The 18,360-nt window shown below is 28.5% G+C and overlaps 1 protein-coding gene across 1 annotated transcript in view; it reads right to left on the bottom strand.

Moving 5' to 3' along the window:
- Window positions 1-18,360, bottom strand: part of LOC142317301 (prostatic acid phosphatase-like) — a 106,076-nt gene that overhangs the window by 12,467 nt on the left and 75,249 nt on the right. Inside the window, exons 6-7 of the mRNA XM_075353738.1 lie at window positions 12,704-12,945; window positions 9,424-9,619 (exon numbers count right to left, since the gene is read on the bottom strand). Of these exons, the coding sequence (XP_075209853.1) occupies window positions 9,424-9,619; window positions 12,704-12,945 (438 nt within the window). The remainder of the gene's footprint in view (window positions 1-9,423; window positions 9,620-12,703; window positions 12,946-18,360) is intronic.

Genomic DNA, 18,360 nt, shown 5'->3' on the forward strand with positions numbered 1-18,360 from the left:
GCCATTTAAATCTTTTAATGCTCTCTTAAATTCAGATCTCAGTATTGTTTCTCCCATTTCATCCTCCTCAACTTCCTCTTCTTCCTCTATAACACCATTTTCTAATTCATTTCCTCCGTATGAGTCTTCAATATATTTCACCCATCTATCGACTTTACCTTTCGTATTATATATTGGTGTACCATCTTTGTTTAACACATTATTAGATTTTAATTTATGTACCCCAAAATTTTCCTTAACTTTCCTGTATGCTCCATCTATTTTACCAATGTTCATTTCTCTTTTCACTTCTGAACACTTTTCTTTAATCCACTCTTCTTTCGCCAGTTGCACTTCCTGTTTATAGCATTTCTTAATTGCCGATAGTTCCTTTTACTTTCTTCATCACTACATTCTTATATTTTCTACGTTCATCCATCAGCTGCAATATATCGTCTGAAACCCAAGGTTTTCTACCGGTTCTCTTTATTCTGCCTAAGTTTGCTTCTTCTGATTTAAGAATTTCCTTTTTAACATTCTCCCATTCTTCTTCTACATTTTCTACCTTATCTTTTTTACTCAGACCTCTTGCGATGTCCTCCTCAAAAATCTTCTTTACCTGCTCTTCCTCAAGCTTCTCTTAATTCCACCGATTCATCTGACACCTTTTCTTCAGGTTTTTAAACCCCAATCTACATTTCATTATCACCAAATTATGGTCGCTATCAATGTCTGCTGCAGGGTAAGTTTTGCAGTCAACGAGTTTATTTCTAAATCTTTGCTTAACCATGATATAATCTATCTGATACCTTGCAGTATCGCCTGGCTTACTATATAATTATTAGATAATACTAAAAAGTATTATCTAAATTTACATTTTATTATTTATTCAGTTAATACAGGTTATTATTTACTCATACATTATTTATTCAACCAATACAGGTTTTAAGCACATTGTGCTTAAAACCTTAAAGTATAAAATTATATTATTATCCTGCTTAAAGATATGACTCACCAGCCTGGTCATACTTTTAAATTTAAGAAATTTCTCTCATTTTCAGTTTGTTAAAAAACATCTTCATTTCATTATATCATTCCCTTAATTTTTCACACTATCCAGCAACTCTACATTTCAAAAGTCTTTGTTCATTGTTTGTTGGGCTTCTACTGTTTATGTTTTGCTCTCACTATCACACATACAAATACTTTTAATAATTCAGTTCTAATTCCTTTATCTATGCTTGATAACAATAGATTTCTTTTCTTTATAGAAGCTCTTCAGGCTTGTATTTATTTACTTTTGCTATACTTTAAAATTTTATTTTCTAAAAAAAATAATGAACTAATGGAATTTGTATTTATTTTAATGTTTAATTTCTCGCGCGATAGATAGATAGGTTTTATCTGATAGTTACATTCAAAAGTTTCACAGATAAGTTCTTGGTCACGCAAAAGTGACATATGATGCTGCCCCACAGCTAAAACAGAAATCACTGTTTATTTACTTCACTCAATAGTAGCCACAAATGAATCAAGAGCATGTTGGGTGGTTCATAGAAATGACATCAGATATAATGGTTCAACACAATTTTAGGGACCATGTATATTAGGCTATGACACTCCTGTAATATAAGGATTCAAACGTGGGGTCATATATCTAAATCGGTTCAACCACTGAGCTGCTATGGTAGAACAACAAATATACATACACACATACACCCTACATACATTACTCCTGTTTGAGCAGTCGTATAAGTAAGATACTATTATTATACCTACCAAATTTTGAAATACAATATATTTTTAATACATACGCTTTTGCAATATAACATGCATAGCATTCTTTATTTTAACAATAATTAATCAGATAGTGTTTAAAGTTAAATACAATAAGTGTAATAATAAACCACAAGTGCATTTATTTATCCTATCGATAAACATAAACATATCCCCAGATAGCAGATCTGGAAGAGTAGGATATGCCAAAGAGCTAATGAAAAATTCAATACCTCTGAAAAAAAAACTGCATAAAAACTGCATAAAAGATGGTATCAGCAGCTGTCTCTTAATATTATGATAGAAGATTCTTTAGATAATAAGCATTAATTAATGGTGCATGAATGCTTGAATAACAGCATTGAGGTTTCATTGCATAGACTTTAGGCAAGATTGTAATCAACCATAAAACATCAGTCTAAATTCAACTTCTCTTTAACTCAAAAAGCAAAGCGATTAGGTATTCCACAAGCAAAGCAAGTAGGAGTGTGTATAACTGACACTAATTTCATGCCCTGATATTGTCTTCAACTGATCATAAAAAAATTACATGGATAAATTGAACATCATAAAAAATATACCAAAATAATGACTAATTAACATATAAGTTTAAGTGTTAGAATCAGTAATGCAGCAAATTCAATAACATTCTCCACTAATGAGAAATAATTAAACATTATTCAGTATACACTGGGACTTAGTAATAAAATGGACTCAGAAATTCAGCATTACACAATTAAAAATAAAAAAGGTCATCAATATAATGAGTAAAAGTGACTGCCTGGTAGCCATTAACCTTGATATAGACAACCAGCTAAATATAAAGTCATTCTACCTTCATACACATTTGCTCACTAAGTAAAGAACATAAGCTATCCCAGAAGACTTGGATGATTTCATACATTACTAATGAGGTACACTTTAAAATTAAATACATATGAATGGATAAGTTGCCAAAATCACATTAAGACATAACAGCAATCACAATTAAACATTATAGCATTAATACGCTGTATATACATTAGGGACCAAACCACATTGGTTGTAAGAAATCTGATAAGAAAGAACATTCCCGTAAATAACATAACCAGCCCCACCAATAACAGACATTCATTTCAGGTTTTACTAAGAAAATTGAGGAATGAAGTGGTTTCCTGTTGCTTTCTTCAAAAACAAAATTTAAATTTACTCTTCCATTTCACCACTCCAATAAATCTGTCAACATAAAGTGCTTATAAATAACTGAAACAAAAAATGGGCAATTTTGAAATGAAAGTTCGAGAAAAGCTGATCCTGAAAAACAACCAAAAAAAAGAAGAAATACATATTAATTATTTTATTATTCAATAAAAGAATCTTCTTTTTTTAAGCAACACAAATTTATATATTTAATAACTCATTAATTGGATTTTGTCTCTAATAATAGTATACAAGCACTCACAAGACTAATATTACAGATTTCAATAAAACTCCGGAAGACACTTGTTTACCTATCATAGTTAAAAATATTACAATTCTCTAACAAAATTCTACATAAAATTTAATAAAATGTTGAGTATATCACATTAATCTTTCTACTAGTTCCACTCCCTTGAGATAGGTTGATAATCATTCTGATATATTTTAGCCTTCTTTCTTAGTCTACCTCCTAAGTTTTTATTCAGGATTTAGCAAATTTTAAATTTAATGTTGTAATTTCTACTTCTTCCTTTAATTTCATCGGATACTAATATTGTAAGCTAATGCTTAAAATACTGTTGTTATACCTCCATGCTTTAGAACATTCAACACAGTTTGCCTAAATGTAACTCTCATAATTATTAATGGATGACTAAGGTTCTGTCTTGTACTTCCTTACAGTTTGGATAAACAGATTCAACTCAATTATACTTCTACAACTATATGACACCAATATGATACTTTTGATCATCTACTCAATTACTCAGTGTTGCTGTAAGTCCAACTGCAGCTAATTACAGAAAATTAATTTCTTTCATAAATTTAATATGTATTTCCCTTCAGCTACCAAAAAGGAAAATTAAAATTAAAAATTTCAGCTTAACTTTAAATAAATGCGCATAATGTTTATGGAGCAAGCTCTGCTAGTGTTATGTAAATTCTGAAAATTTTTGTTGCACATTCAGAACTATTCAAGTCCTTTTTTTAATGTGTTACCTAAAATTTTGTTAGTGCAATGAATTTAAAAATCATATTCTACTTGATTAGTAATAATAGAATAAATAAGCTAGTAAAACTCAGTTCCTTTTATTTTTGTAATGTTTTTCTACTAATAATATTTAGCAGAATCCTTTTTAGTCTTAAAAAAGGAAATTTAGATGAAATTAAAAAATCTTTTGTTCATTTATTTTTATGGTTTTACTTCTTCTACAGTGATATTAAAAAAAATATATACAATTTTATTAAAAAAGAAATTAATTTTTATTTTAAAATAAAACTTTAAATATATCTAATAATAGTCTTTAAATTTGAAAAAGGTACTTTTTAAAATAATCTTACTTGTTATAGGTTAAGCTCCATGAGTTATATAATCCATGAGTGCATAAATCAAAAAGTTAATAAAACGATAAGCGTGTGAGTTATATTTACAAAACTGGTATAATTGCAACTACACTGAACATGTAAATACATTATCGAGTGTCTATAAAAAATCTTTATAACTTTAAATATTAATAAAAATTTAAATATAATTTTCAGAAGCTAATAGATAGATAGGTTTTATCTGATAGTAATATTCAAAAGTTTCACAGATAAGTTCTTGGTCATGCAAAAGCGACATAGATGCTGCCTCATAGCTAAAACAGAAGTCACTGTTTATTTACTTCACTCAATAGTAGCCACAAATGAATCAAGAGAAAATGCAGCATGTTGAGTGGTTTATAGAAATTACATCAGATATAACAGTTCAACACCATTCTAGACCACGATACAACAGATCACAACCTTCATGGCCTGATATTGTGCATAGTATGAAAATTTTATGACCATGGAAAATATTTAACACAAGAAAGGTTTACAGGTAACCAATCTGATGAAAATGTGGAAAAAGTCCAACAGGCCACACAGGCCATTCACAGTCCACACAGGTCAACATGACAAGCAGTGTGCAAATTAAACATTACAGGTTCAATCAACTGTTCATAATAACTTAAGGAAATGTTAAAAATGTGTCCTTACAAACTTCAATTATTACAGAAAATCACATAAGAATTGCTTCTAAGAATTTTGTTACAACTATATGCTTGACTGTTAGAAAGATGATGACAATTATCTTAATAAAATTCCTTTTCAAACTTTTTCATTTAACAGGAAAGGTAAAAGAAATTGTAAGATCCTGGGACTAAAAAAACCCACATTTCAATATTATAGATAATCTTAAAATTAATATGTAGTGTTGTGTGACATGGATATAGCGATCAGCTAATTTTTCTTTCATGCATAAACTGTAACAAGCAACATTACTTGACATGTTGGAAAATTTTAATTATCCTCAGTTACAACATTTATAACCTAACATCTAGCAAGATCCTTCCCCTGCCAAATTGAGCTGTATAAACTACAAATTTTCTAATTAGAATATTGGTTGTGATGGCCCTTCAGCCTGGCCACTGAAATCACTGGATTTAACACATTGTGATTTCTCTATATAGTTTCATCAGAATCGTATCTATAACTCATAGGTTGCTGATACGAAAGATTTTAAGGCGATAATCATCACTGCATTTACTATCAATGATGCTGACATACAGTTATCATACTTGAGAAACCAGGAAAAACTGGTTATCATACCAATCAAAAACTTTAGGTATAAGCTTAGTGTGGAAGAATCATAATTGTAGGTATGATTAATTTTTTATAATCAGTCAAAGTTGTAAAGATCTTTACAAACACCCTCTGTAATTTTGTCATGAACACAGATACTGTAATCAATGTATAAAATATAATTAAATAGTAACTGAGTAACTACTACTTCCTAATTTCTTTTCAAATAGAATGTTTTTGCATTGCATAACCACAATACGAGAGATATGTAGATACCCGAAGATCGAACCATAAAGCAACATCAGAATTCAGAATTTGATAATTCCAACATACTAAACCAATATTAATAAAATGTTTTTAAAAATTAAAACCATATTATCAATAGATTATGATCAGGATAAATATATGTTTTGATATTTACAAAGTGCACAACTAACTGTATAAATTAATTTATATATTTTGAAATAAAGGAACAACCTATTACAATATAATATAACTAACAGCAGTTTATGATTTAAAGTCAAATGATCAAGAAAGATAATGCTTGTCTATTGCAGTAAAATCAAATAGAATAACACCTGAATAGACTTAACAAAAAATAGTACACACGTTTTTAAACTACAGCTTCATCCAGTAAAATGAACATCCTAGTACAAGATCCAGTAATTTTGCCTTATTAAATCATTATATTTTGAGGTAATTAAGTTTCTAAGTCTCATTCATACAGGGAAATAATCCTTATAGATTACATGGTACTCTCATAGGTTCAAGATTAAGAGGTATGTATGTTAAGTACAATTATATCAGTAAGTTTTTATAGTGATCACATATAAAATGGCATTTTAAGCTCTAAAATTAGGATTTGGGGACTAACTGTAACATCATTTATTTCATTAATGAAAAATCAACACATTTTATGCCTGTTAACCCTGCTTTTAAATAGGGTATGTACACAGATAATCTACATATTTGCAATAATTAAGTTAATACACATTCAGGATATACCTAATATCAACTTTGTAAAAATCCCTAGACAGTGATTGTAGATTAATAGACATAAATGCACTTTTCTCTCTATAGCCAGTAGATACACGAGCATGCATGTGCACATGCACACACACACACACATACAAAAAGTTATCACTACTATTATTTCACAAATAAATTTCACAGACAATTTAATGAATGTAGTAATCAACATCGAAAACAAACAGGATAATAAAAAATGAAGTGACTACAAAAAAATTAATAAACAAAAATAGATTCAATATGAAGCATGACATTACTTGTCATGGCGAAGACTTTCAAATCTGTTTTTATATACAGCAACTACAACCATGTGTATGATCAGGACAAGATAACTTTCTCCTAAGGACAAACAAAAGTTGTACAGTCTGTTTATTCATTTTCAGAGACAGATATTTTAATGGCAATTATATTATATCCAAAGTTATAATACTATGCATGGCAACTGAAATTACAACAAAATAATAAAACATAAAGAAGTATTCATTCAACTTGTATTGACTAATTTTATTGAGGTAATAAAATTTTTTTATGTAAATATAATTAATTTAAATAGATCACTCTGTGGGTTTACAAAAACAGTAATTAATTATGACATAGCATGTTATCTGAAAACACAACTTTCTTATAAAGGCAAAAAACAAACGAACAGTTTCAAAGCAATGGATTGCATACATTATTCATTCATTTTGAAAACAAACATTACCATAACATGACCAAAATAAACTGTCTTTAGTTATAAGTAGTAATGAGACTGAAACATCATAAAAAACAAGAGAAAACGGAAAAGTAAGAAAAAAACACCTACAAAAGGCGTCAGAAAATTTTTCAATTTTGTATCACAGCTTTATGAAAAAAAGAAGTTATTTTACAATCTAACAAATGTAAATGTAACCATCTAGGGAAATAAAAATAAAATAAAAAAGTTATTATCTATAACACAGTTACAAAATTGCATCAATTAATTTTAAATTCTTCATTCTTCAAAATAATTCTAGTTGAAAAACATATTTGCAACCAAAAATTAATATACCACTGTAAGATCGAGCTGTTACAACAATATTTGCAATGCGTTATTACTGCTTCACCAGTAATTAGTCATAACAAATTTCATTGCACAAGAAATCCCTAATTAATATGGTTATCAAACACGTAAAATAGTCATTTTATTTTTTTATTTTTTAACTCAACATTACCAAAGTCACAACTAAGTTTTTATATCAGTTTTTAATGAAATAATTTAGTAATCACTATCCAGGCTTAGAATAAAAGTTTATCAATTATTAACGTTCATCATAATAAAATTAAATTTATATTCCATATGATTGGTTGAAACACTATTTTACTAGTCTGTTTCTAACCAAATCAGCAGTTCTTTGTGCATCAGGTAGAAAATTTACCAGTGCATCAATAGTTTATAATAGTTGTGCCTTAACTGAGTCATGTGTTTTTCATCTTGTCTATAGGACTGCTACAACTTCTCTTTCATGCACCACTAAATGCATTTCTCACTTTCACATAACATTCAAACTATCTTTACTATTTTATAAGAATATTTAATTATTATTAGTACTTTTTTTCTGATTTTAACATAAATATATATTAAACTTAACATGAAAAACTTTGTTTAAAACTATTACATACGTATTATTCATATTTCAATTAAAACTATTTTTGCTTATTTAGTACATTAATTATTTGTAAATAATTAATTTACCCGTATTAAAATTGACCTTTTTCAATTTGTTCTACATGTTTTGTTATGTGTGTGTGTATATATATATATATATATATTAAAAAACAAGAACTTATCACTTAATAATCTCATCCAGTGAACGTTATATATATTATTTATAATCTATTAATTTATTTACTGATACAAATAAATATGAAAAAAATCTGTCGCTCAAAAATCACTTAGATCTGCAATTTCAAAGGGCTAGAAACTTACTTCATCATTTCTACCTCTCAAGGGGGAAATTTAGTTCTTTCATTTAACATTTCCTATATAAAAACATTAGTTTTATTAAATATATCTTTCATTTTGTTAAACAGTGACCCAATTTAAAAAATGAAGAATGTGATTTCTTATGTAAACAATTGTGCAACTTGGCACTCTTTTTTGTTTAGCTAATGAAATCACTGTAAGTTATTATTTCAGAGGATGAATGTGAATGTGAATGAAGTGTAGTCTTGTACAGTCTCAGTTCGACCACTCCTGAGAAGTGTGGTTAACTGAAACTCAACCACCAAATATCACTGGTATCCATGATATAGCATTCAAATCTGTGATTTGTTGCACTGTAGAATGTACACAAAAGTAATGATAATATTAATGTGTGTAAGTAATATGAATGTTCAATGATAAAACTATCAGAATTTATAATAGCATAATCTTATAATGTGTTCATATTTGCAAAAAAAACAGAATTAAGGAAATAGTAGCCATCTACTGAATCATACTTTAATGAATTTAACTGAGTTCATCAACATTCTCTATGCAATTCCACATTTGAGATAATAAATATTTATACTATTAAGAACTTGAATTATAACAGTAACAATATTTTTATTTACTTCAAATATTGTATACTTTGTGTGTGTATTTTTTTAACAACTCAAACAGTGTATATTTCACTTTGAAAAAATTACCAAATTTTCAAATAAAAAACCAGATTTAAAAATAGTTTAAAATTAAAAAAAAAGGGATGCAATTTATTCTAAATATTTACAATTATTTGGAAAATTCTTCAGATAAATTTTAAAGTGTTCAATTATCATGTGGTTAATGAGTTAATGTCCATTAAATTAATCACATATAATATTATCATTATTAATTAACAGCCTGAAACATGTCATTACCAAATACTGCCAGAGAGTTATATGGAAGCTCAGTTGTAAGATCGTAAATACGGTGGCTAGGATGACATTCGGCAAACCAGTCATATGGTATAATAGGATGAGTCAGTTCAATGAAGGTCTTATAGGGGCACAATTCCGAACAACCTGGTATAGTCAACAGATAGGGAGGCTCCGTTGTACTATTGTGATAAGTTACCTGTTAACATCAAACAAATAGATAAACATAAGTAAAATTGAAAAAAAAATCACATCATACAAAATTATATCACTTTTAAACAAATCATCTATTAATAATTTACTTAGCTTTTGTATATTAAAGGTGTTTTATTTTCTCCAGCAGAATTTGTGAAAACGTAGTAAACTTCTGCATTTACTTTCTTAGTCCTATTGATCTATTTTAACAAGTTAACTAAATATAACAATTTAAAAAGGGGACTATTTTAAAATTGATTTCTGATTGAATGTTTAAAAAAAGTAAAAATATTATGAAATAAAAAAATGGAAAAATCTTACAACAACTTACTTTCAAATTATTAACTTTTTAATACCATAATAATTATAATTAACTTTTAAAAGTTATAAAACTCCCCTAAGTATGTAAGTGAATATTGTACGTTATGAATAACAATTCATAATAATATTATTAATATTGAATATTTGTTGTATGCAAATCTTATGTAGCTTGTTTTCTATAAATGTGGGATGGTAGCATTAACTTGAGCCAGGAGTTGATTGTATCAAGTTCCGCAGTAAAGTTGTCAGTAGGTAAAAGTGAACCATTTTGTGAAGCATCATGAATAAGAAAGCTGCATTGTTTGTGTTGCATGGGCCAATGTATTATGAGTACATATTAATTTATAATAGGTTTTTGATAAATTAAAGGTGTTTTAATTATCTACTTTCTATAAGAGAAATTTAATAATTTGTTCAATGAAATATAAACTGGGAAGACATTTTGTGATGGATGAGAAAAATGTATGACATCATTGGTTATGTTTCCTTTATATACAGAGTAGGGTATTTTCAACAAATAATTTTATTATATAGGAAACATATAAAAGCACAATAATTCTTAAATTTACATCCACATTCTGGCATTTACCACATTGAAATGTAACCTTTGCTAATCTGTCAAAAATTTCTGGCCAGGATATCCAATTCGTAATTAATCGAAGCAGTAGGTAGCCAATTAAATCTGGCTCTTAGTGAAGAAATAGATGGTAATTGTTTGTTGCAAGTCTAGACTGTAAGAAAGTGACACCACTGCAAAATGGATCCAGCTGGGGAGTAGAAACTAAGCCAATTTTGAGTTATACAATTTATGTACATATATTTAAAGAATAAAACCATGCAACTTAGTTTACTTACCTTACTTTGTCTTAAAAATTAAGACATCTTAAGTGCTTCCCTCACTGTAAACACCATCTTGAAATTTAAAATTTCACTTCTGTAGTAACACAAAGAAAGTAACCACAAATAGACATATCTGGTTCCCTCATATCATCAGAGGGCGAGACAAAAAGCTCAAGAAACATCTATCTTGAAATTGCTGTTGAATGGTATATCTTTCCTACATTAAGAGAATGTCTACAGATCAATGCAGTGAGGAAATTAAGCAGCAGTTGAACATAGTGCAACAAATTAAATGTCAGTGACTTTCCATTTTACTCAAAGAAATATGGCCCATAAAACACCAAGGTTTTTGTCATTCAACATCAAACAGTTACAGGCAACAAAGAGAATGTTTTTATAGAAGACATGAATTTTTTATTGCTCAATATTGAAAATTCTGCCTTTAACTAATCCTGACAAGTGAAAATGTCTCATCGCTCATGATCACACCAGGATATCCATCAACAAGGGAAGAATATTTTCAGCAAATTTTAAGAAAAAATCCAATCATGTTATCTACTGAATAATCATTTTATGACAGTAAAAAGTCAAACTGAAATTTCATCAAAAATGCCTAATGCAGAAGCAGACTAGGAGGAATAACATTGACTTTTGACAAAAATCTGTCTAACGGTCCCAATAATCTGTGGTATATGAATTAGAATCGAATGTATCCTAATGCAATGACTTTGTCTCATAACCAATCAGTTTTCCTAAAGTTCTCTAACACTGCAAAATTGTCTTTAGAGAGGGAAATCAGCCATGAAACCAGAATTTATTTTTGTTATTTTTCTATAAAAAAGATAAATACTACCTTAAGAATACAATAAGTCCCATAACAATAGATACAAGGTTTTAAAAAGCATTTCAATAGAAAAACTGCATGTCCCACTGAAATGGGCAAAAGAGAGGCTGCTAAAGGCCAAATACACTTACTCCGTTTAAAAATAACTTTGATTTCCCTGCTGCAACCTGTACATAAATAAATAATAAATCTTTAAAAATTTTGCTTATATATTATATCACATAATCACTGTGAAGAGGAACTATATGAATATTCATATAACAGATCCTATTTTAATATAATTTAACTGTAAAAAAATGACTTCATTTGATTTAGATCCCTTCCAATGGGCTCTGTTGAAATGGTTATCTTAGATGATATCTATAAAAACTCAATGTCTCTTAATCCAACTTCATCTTGCTCACTATCTTATCAGAAGATTTACAGCCGCATCAATTTGGATCTTTTTCTTCGGTTAATCCTTTACTTTCTATTATTAGTGACTTCTTTGGTATCTCCTTTCTATCATACATTCTCCATGACCAAACTATTTCTTTTGTGTCTTCTTCATCCTTTCCAACATCTTGATCACTTACTCTTTCTCTCTTACCTCCTCATTTGTTATTTGGTTATACCAAATAATTCCAAAAGTTATATAATTTAATTTGAAATCCACTAGTTTCTTTTTACCTTCACTTCTCACTGTCAAATTCTTTGGGCTGTACTGTACAACTGGTAATACTGTTTCTTACAACATTATTTTCAGTTTTATTTCCAATATCTTTTCTATCTTTTTTCCTTCCATGCTCAGCTGAATTTGTTCATTACTGCACAATCTAACTTTATTTTTTCTTGAAGTGTCTTGTGGCTGTCATTATAATAAGTAAAATATTTATAATTGTCAAATTTTAACACCACAACCTGTTCCACCCTTTCACCATTTAGATCTAACTGTATAGTTTTACACATCTTATAATTTTCATAGCAAAACAATAACTGAATTACACAACTATATTTAACAAAAAGATCCTAGTTTAGAAATAACATAAATGTAAAATAGGGAAATCAAAAACTAGAAACCAATTGACTATGTTTGTTGCTTACAGTAATAAAATTATTGCCATCTTTCTCCCGAAGTTCAATAAGGACAGCAGATGCAAAAGGTGGATTTATCAGATTGTAAAGATTTAGTGAATTTAAAAGAGAACCAAGCGTCTCATCATGACCTGAATAAAGCCAAACCTTTTGTTTTTTAATCAACTCAGCTTCTTCTAAATTATCAGGAACATAAGAAGAATCACCCAATTTCAGTTTAAAATGTTGAAGCATATCTTTTAAAAGTGGACCTAAAAAAAAAATAAATTCTTAAATTATTGAAAGTAGGCAGTAACTTCACACAAAATAAGTGGATTGAATTACATTACATCAATTTAAGTCACAATTACATTTTTCAAATAATTCAAACTACCATTATCATATTAATACGCCTAAGGTAAAAATATGTGTATGCAAAGAATTATTAAATTAAACACTTATTTAAGAATCAGATCAGCAAAACGTAAGATCAGTCCAACATTTACAAACATGTCTACAATTTCCTACAATACACAATATAAACATGTAACAATATTCTTCAGTTTATAGTAAAGTAGAATTTAAAATTGATATCCCCCAACATCTTCCAGTACAAATAAGATTATTTTAGTAAATATATGCACACATACTTCTAAAAATAAAACTAAAAGACACCATCTTAAGAAATGGATTAGATTAAATTAAAGTTATAATTACAGGACAATTATTTTACTTACACTTAAAAAAACAATAGAGATAAATTGTGTTTACAAGATTTTTCTGTCATGTCCCCTTTCATGTGTAAAAAAAAACCAGAAAAAAGCACATGTTATTAGATACTGGAAATGTTATCTCCACAATTTTTTTTTTTTTTTTTTTAAGATTTACTGATAGAAGTTACAAAAACCGATATAACAAAAAAAACTTTTTTAACATGCAAATACTACATTATGAATTACAATAGCTCTCCTCAGGTGTCATCTTCTGTTAACAAGACTAGAGTTCCCTTTAACTTAAAAGAAGTTGATAAATAGTAAAATTTATACAGTTGATTACAACAAAGTTATTATTATGATTTCAGGAGTTGTTAAAAATTGAAATGTAGATTTCCTTACACTCCCTGCATCCCTTGCATCCATTAAGTTAACAAAATTAGAAAAATTTCAACATTCAAACTATTTTCTTTTTTTTTTTTAAATAAGTTTTACCTTCAATAACAGATTCAAAAACGTATCAGTGTAAAAGAAGTTTACACAATTTTTTTCAATGATTTACTATCTCAGAATTTATTTCATGGAAATGTGAAGCAAAAAATGGATGGATATAAAATTTGAAAAATTGTTTTAGACTTTATTATAAGAATGATTCCTTCTGTAATTGAATTAATATAATGTTTTTTTGTAATTTCTTTAATCTTAATCAATTGTTTATAGTAATAATATTTAACACAATTAATTGTATTTATTATATTAATTATAAATAATATATTATTATTATATATTAATTAATTATATATACCACAATTAATTAATGTTAACACTTTTGTGCTGCGATTATAATAAATGATGTAATCTAACCCTGGGAAAGCAGGGTATTGTAGCTAAAGTTATAAAATAGATACATTACTAAACAATTAATTTATGGCCAGTTATAGAACTGCTGTTAACTAAGTGTACCTTTACACCAATAACAAAAAAAAAAGAAAAGAATATAAGATACGATAAAATAAAGACTGATAAAATAAAAAATACCGACCAGATAAAAGAATTAATATAAAACTAAAACAGAGCGTGCTTAAACACAAGATGGTACTTGTGTTTAAAGTTAAAAACAATCGCACAATAAAAATGATGGTATTGTCAGAAACTGCAAATTATTTTTGCACTAACTGGATTCGTCCAATTTTAATTACAGTCATTCATTTGAAAACTAAGGGCATGAAATGCAAAAAATTCACAAATTTTTGCAGTTTCTTGATGTCAACAACTTTAAATTGATATAAAATCAAAACTGATCAAGATAAAAATTTTCTATTTTTAGAGGTAGATTAAAAAATTGTTTCTCAATAATTATAATTAGGATTTAGCCCAAAACTACTACTATTATTTAGCTTATAGGTTCTTTCAGTAAAAGAGATGAGATTTCCGCTAATATCAGGTATTAATTTTTTATAATTCATATTTGTAAAGTTTAAGTTAATAAACATTCATGTTTTATGGTGAGGATTATAAAAATCAGTTTTAAAAGGCACCAATATGCGATGGACTGAAGAAGCAAGCCATCTCAGTGAGCAATGCAGTCTCAATTATGTAATACCTTCTGTTTGGGTTCTATTCAAATCCTTTACACCGCTACATGTGTTAATCATTATTTGTGATAATTAATTATATTATACATAAATAAATATATTATTATAATTATGTGTACATTTCATTCAAGTCATGCTTGAAATAAAAAAGGGGTCTTACTTTAGATTAATAAAAAAATTATTTTTGATTTTTTTTTTTTTTTGTAATTTTTCTGTGACTACATTAAGAGTAATGAGATGGAAACACCTTCGTTGTCCAGTCAACATGGTTGTATTAATTAAGAGTGGTTAGAGAAATGTAATCTACAAATTACACAAATTTTTTCAAAAGCTATCTGACTGAATTCTGTAGCGCAATTAACTTGGATAAAGTTCAGAAACTCATTGTTGAAGCATACGGCATTAGTCAAAAGGCACTACAAAGGATACGGAGGACAGCTAAGGAGTGCGATAGTAACTGCAGTTACGTTCAATTTGAAATGTCAGGGAAAAATAGACCACAAAATGCAAATCTGTTACTGGAAGATTTCAACCATCATGTATTCTGCAGAATCATACACCAATACTACAGTCTGAATGAAATCCCTACCTTAAGAAGCTCGGAGAGAAATACAAGAAAAACTGGATGTATTCTATCATCTACTAACATTAATCTTTTTTTTTTTAAATTTGTTTTGTTATAAAAAATGAAACATGGTCAATATTTCTTGATGGAAAATTACATTAAAGAAAGTTGAAGTTTTTAGACATTTGGTCACAAATTAAAAGCATCAGGTGATTATGACTCATATTTTACAAAAGAGATGGGTTAATGAAAATCATTCTTAAAAAACATATGGCAAGATTCAAAGAAAAATGGAAGGATTAAATACCAATTGAAAAAGGTTAGTCGTTTAATAGTTTGTCATGCAGGTTCAGCCTAACCCCATAGGGGAAGACACTAATGCTTCTGGTCGCCACACCACCCCCGTTCATAAACCTGATGGGCTTTAGGAAAATAAAAACAAAAATAAAAAAACAGCTTTAGGGGGTCTGAAATTACTAGGTATCAATGGGCTGGGAACTAAAAAAACTGGAAGTAGTGTAAAAACCAATACTTGAAGTGTATTTGTGCATGTGTCATACAGGTTCAGCTAAAACAGGGTTCATTAAAGAAAGTAAATGGTTTTTCTGCAGTAAATCGAAAGCAGATTCAGATTATCATTCAGAAATGAACAGTAACTAATTTAAAAATTGGTTTACAAATGACTTTTTGAATTACTTACAAGAAGCAAGCATAATAATAATAATAATGGATAAAGGAAGTTCTCACTCTGTTGCAGTGAATAAAGTTCCCACAAATAGCTGGAGGAAAGCTTAAATCCAACAGTGGCTTCAAGAATAAGCAGTTGCTTGAAATGATATTGAAACTAAACAAGAACTGTTGCAAAAAATACCTCGGTATTAAGAATGAACGTAAACTGTGTGAAATTCATGTTATAGCCTATGACAAAGGACATTCTGTTATTCCCCTACGACTATATCACTGTCAATACAATGCAATAAATCTTACATGGGTGGGGTGCAAGTAAAAAGGAAAGTTGCTGATCGAAATTGAAATTTCAAGTTGATAGACATTGGGAAATTAATTAATGAGCAATTAGAAAATGTTACAGAGGACTGGAAAAAATGTGTTTTTCCCAGTGTAAATTTCTACAGTGAAGTCATGCGAGATGATGGAATAGAAAAATTCATCATAAATTTTCAGGAATCAGACTCTGTCAAAAATGATACTTCAGACAACAATGAAGAAGAGGATGAACAATGATGAAGCCTAGGTGAAATGACTTCCAGATTGAGCACTAACTAATCATTACAAACAGTTTTTATACATTTTTATATGATTTTAAACTGAGGATCTTAACTTTATTTATTTAGACTTGTATGAAAGAGTTTTCATATACGTCAAAGTTTTTTCATACAAGTTTTCATTCAAGTAGTACACACATTTTAAATTTTAGTGTCATAATAAATTTTATAACGTTTACCGATATGATTTTAACGGCTTTTTGTAATCTGTTATTCTTTTACACAGTGGTCTTTGATAGAAATATTGTGAGTAGTTGTAAAAACAAAAATATATGAAAATAACAACACCAACAGTAATAATAATAATAAAAAGCAATAGTAATCAATTTTACTTTTGTAATAGTATTAACAAAAATTATAAATTATAATATTAATGAAGTACAAAGTAATATGATAAAAAGCGTGTAAAAGGCAATATTAAACAATGCCTGCATTTCACTGTCTGTATAGCAACGAACACTATGCACACTCAACTACTAGTTGCAACTTTACGTTTTGAATGATGGTAAGTAAGATAGGTATGAAACTATCTTACCATCAAACTACCAATTAAAAGCTTAATATTAAATACTTTATTTTCAAAATATTGTCATCTTACTTAAATTATTTCAAGGTGTTCAGTTTTTGAATCTGCTCACTCCATCTCTTAGGTAAAAAAAACTGATGAAAGAACATGGTAGTCTGGACAGTTTTATGAGTCGTAATGAAAATCAAGCCTTATTAAATCATTGGTTTTATTAGTCTTAAATAACTGGTATCAGCCGATTCTTTTTTTTTTACAGGCAAATGTAAAACTGGATTGGAATATTTACTGTTTATCACTGGGTTGGCATGGTTACATGGTGTGATTAAGTAATTTGCTTTATATTCAAATTCTTCAGTGTGTAATCTAGACTATATATTTATATGTGTAACACTGATTACTTAGCTTACTGCTTACTTAGTTCAGGAAAATGTGATATCACAGTGATATCAGTATAAAACAAGTTATGTATTACTCAATGAGAATCATGAAGAGTGTTTTTGAAGCATTTTAAAAATAATTTAGCCAGAAGATTAAAAAAATGGGTGAAACTGTTTCTCAGCTTTATTGAATGCAGTATTTGGTGTATGTTAAAGCTTTGAATCAAGACTTTATCTGTGTGTTTTTAAATAACTTTAGCTATTTAAAAGTAACCCACCGGGGTTGGTCTAGTGGTTAACGCGTCTTCCCAAATCAGCTGACTTGGAAGTCGAGAGTTACAGCGTTCAAGTCCTAGTAAAGCCAGTTATTTTTACACGGATTTGAATACTAGATCGTGGATACCGGTGTTCTTTGGTGGTTGGGTTTCAATTAACCACACATCTCAGGAATGGTCGAACTGAGAATGTACAAGACTACACTTCATTTACACTCATGCATATCATCCTCTGAAGAATTATCTAAACGGTAGTTACCGGAGGCTAAACAGGAAAAAGAAAGAAATAAAGCTATTTAAAAGTATAATTTTGTAATTAGTATATATTAATTTATAATGTTATACAACTTATA

This window comes from Lycorma delicatula, chromosome 1 (genome assembly GCF_047948215.1).
Source record: "Lycorma delicatula isolate Av1 chromosome 1, ASM4794821v1, whole genome shotgun sequence".
Classification (NCBI taxonomy): domain Eukaryota; kingdom Metazoa; phylum Arthropoda; class Insecta; order Hemiptera; family Fulgoridae; genus Lycorma; species Lycorma delicatula.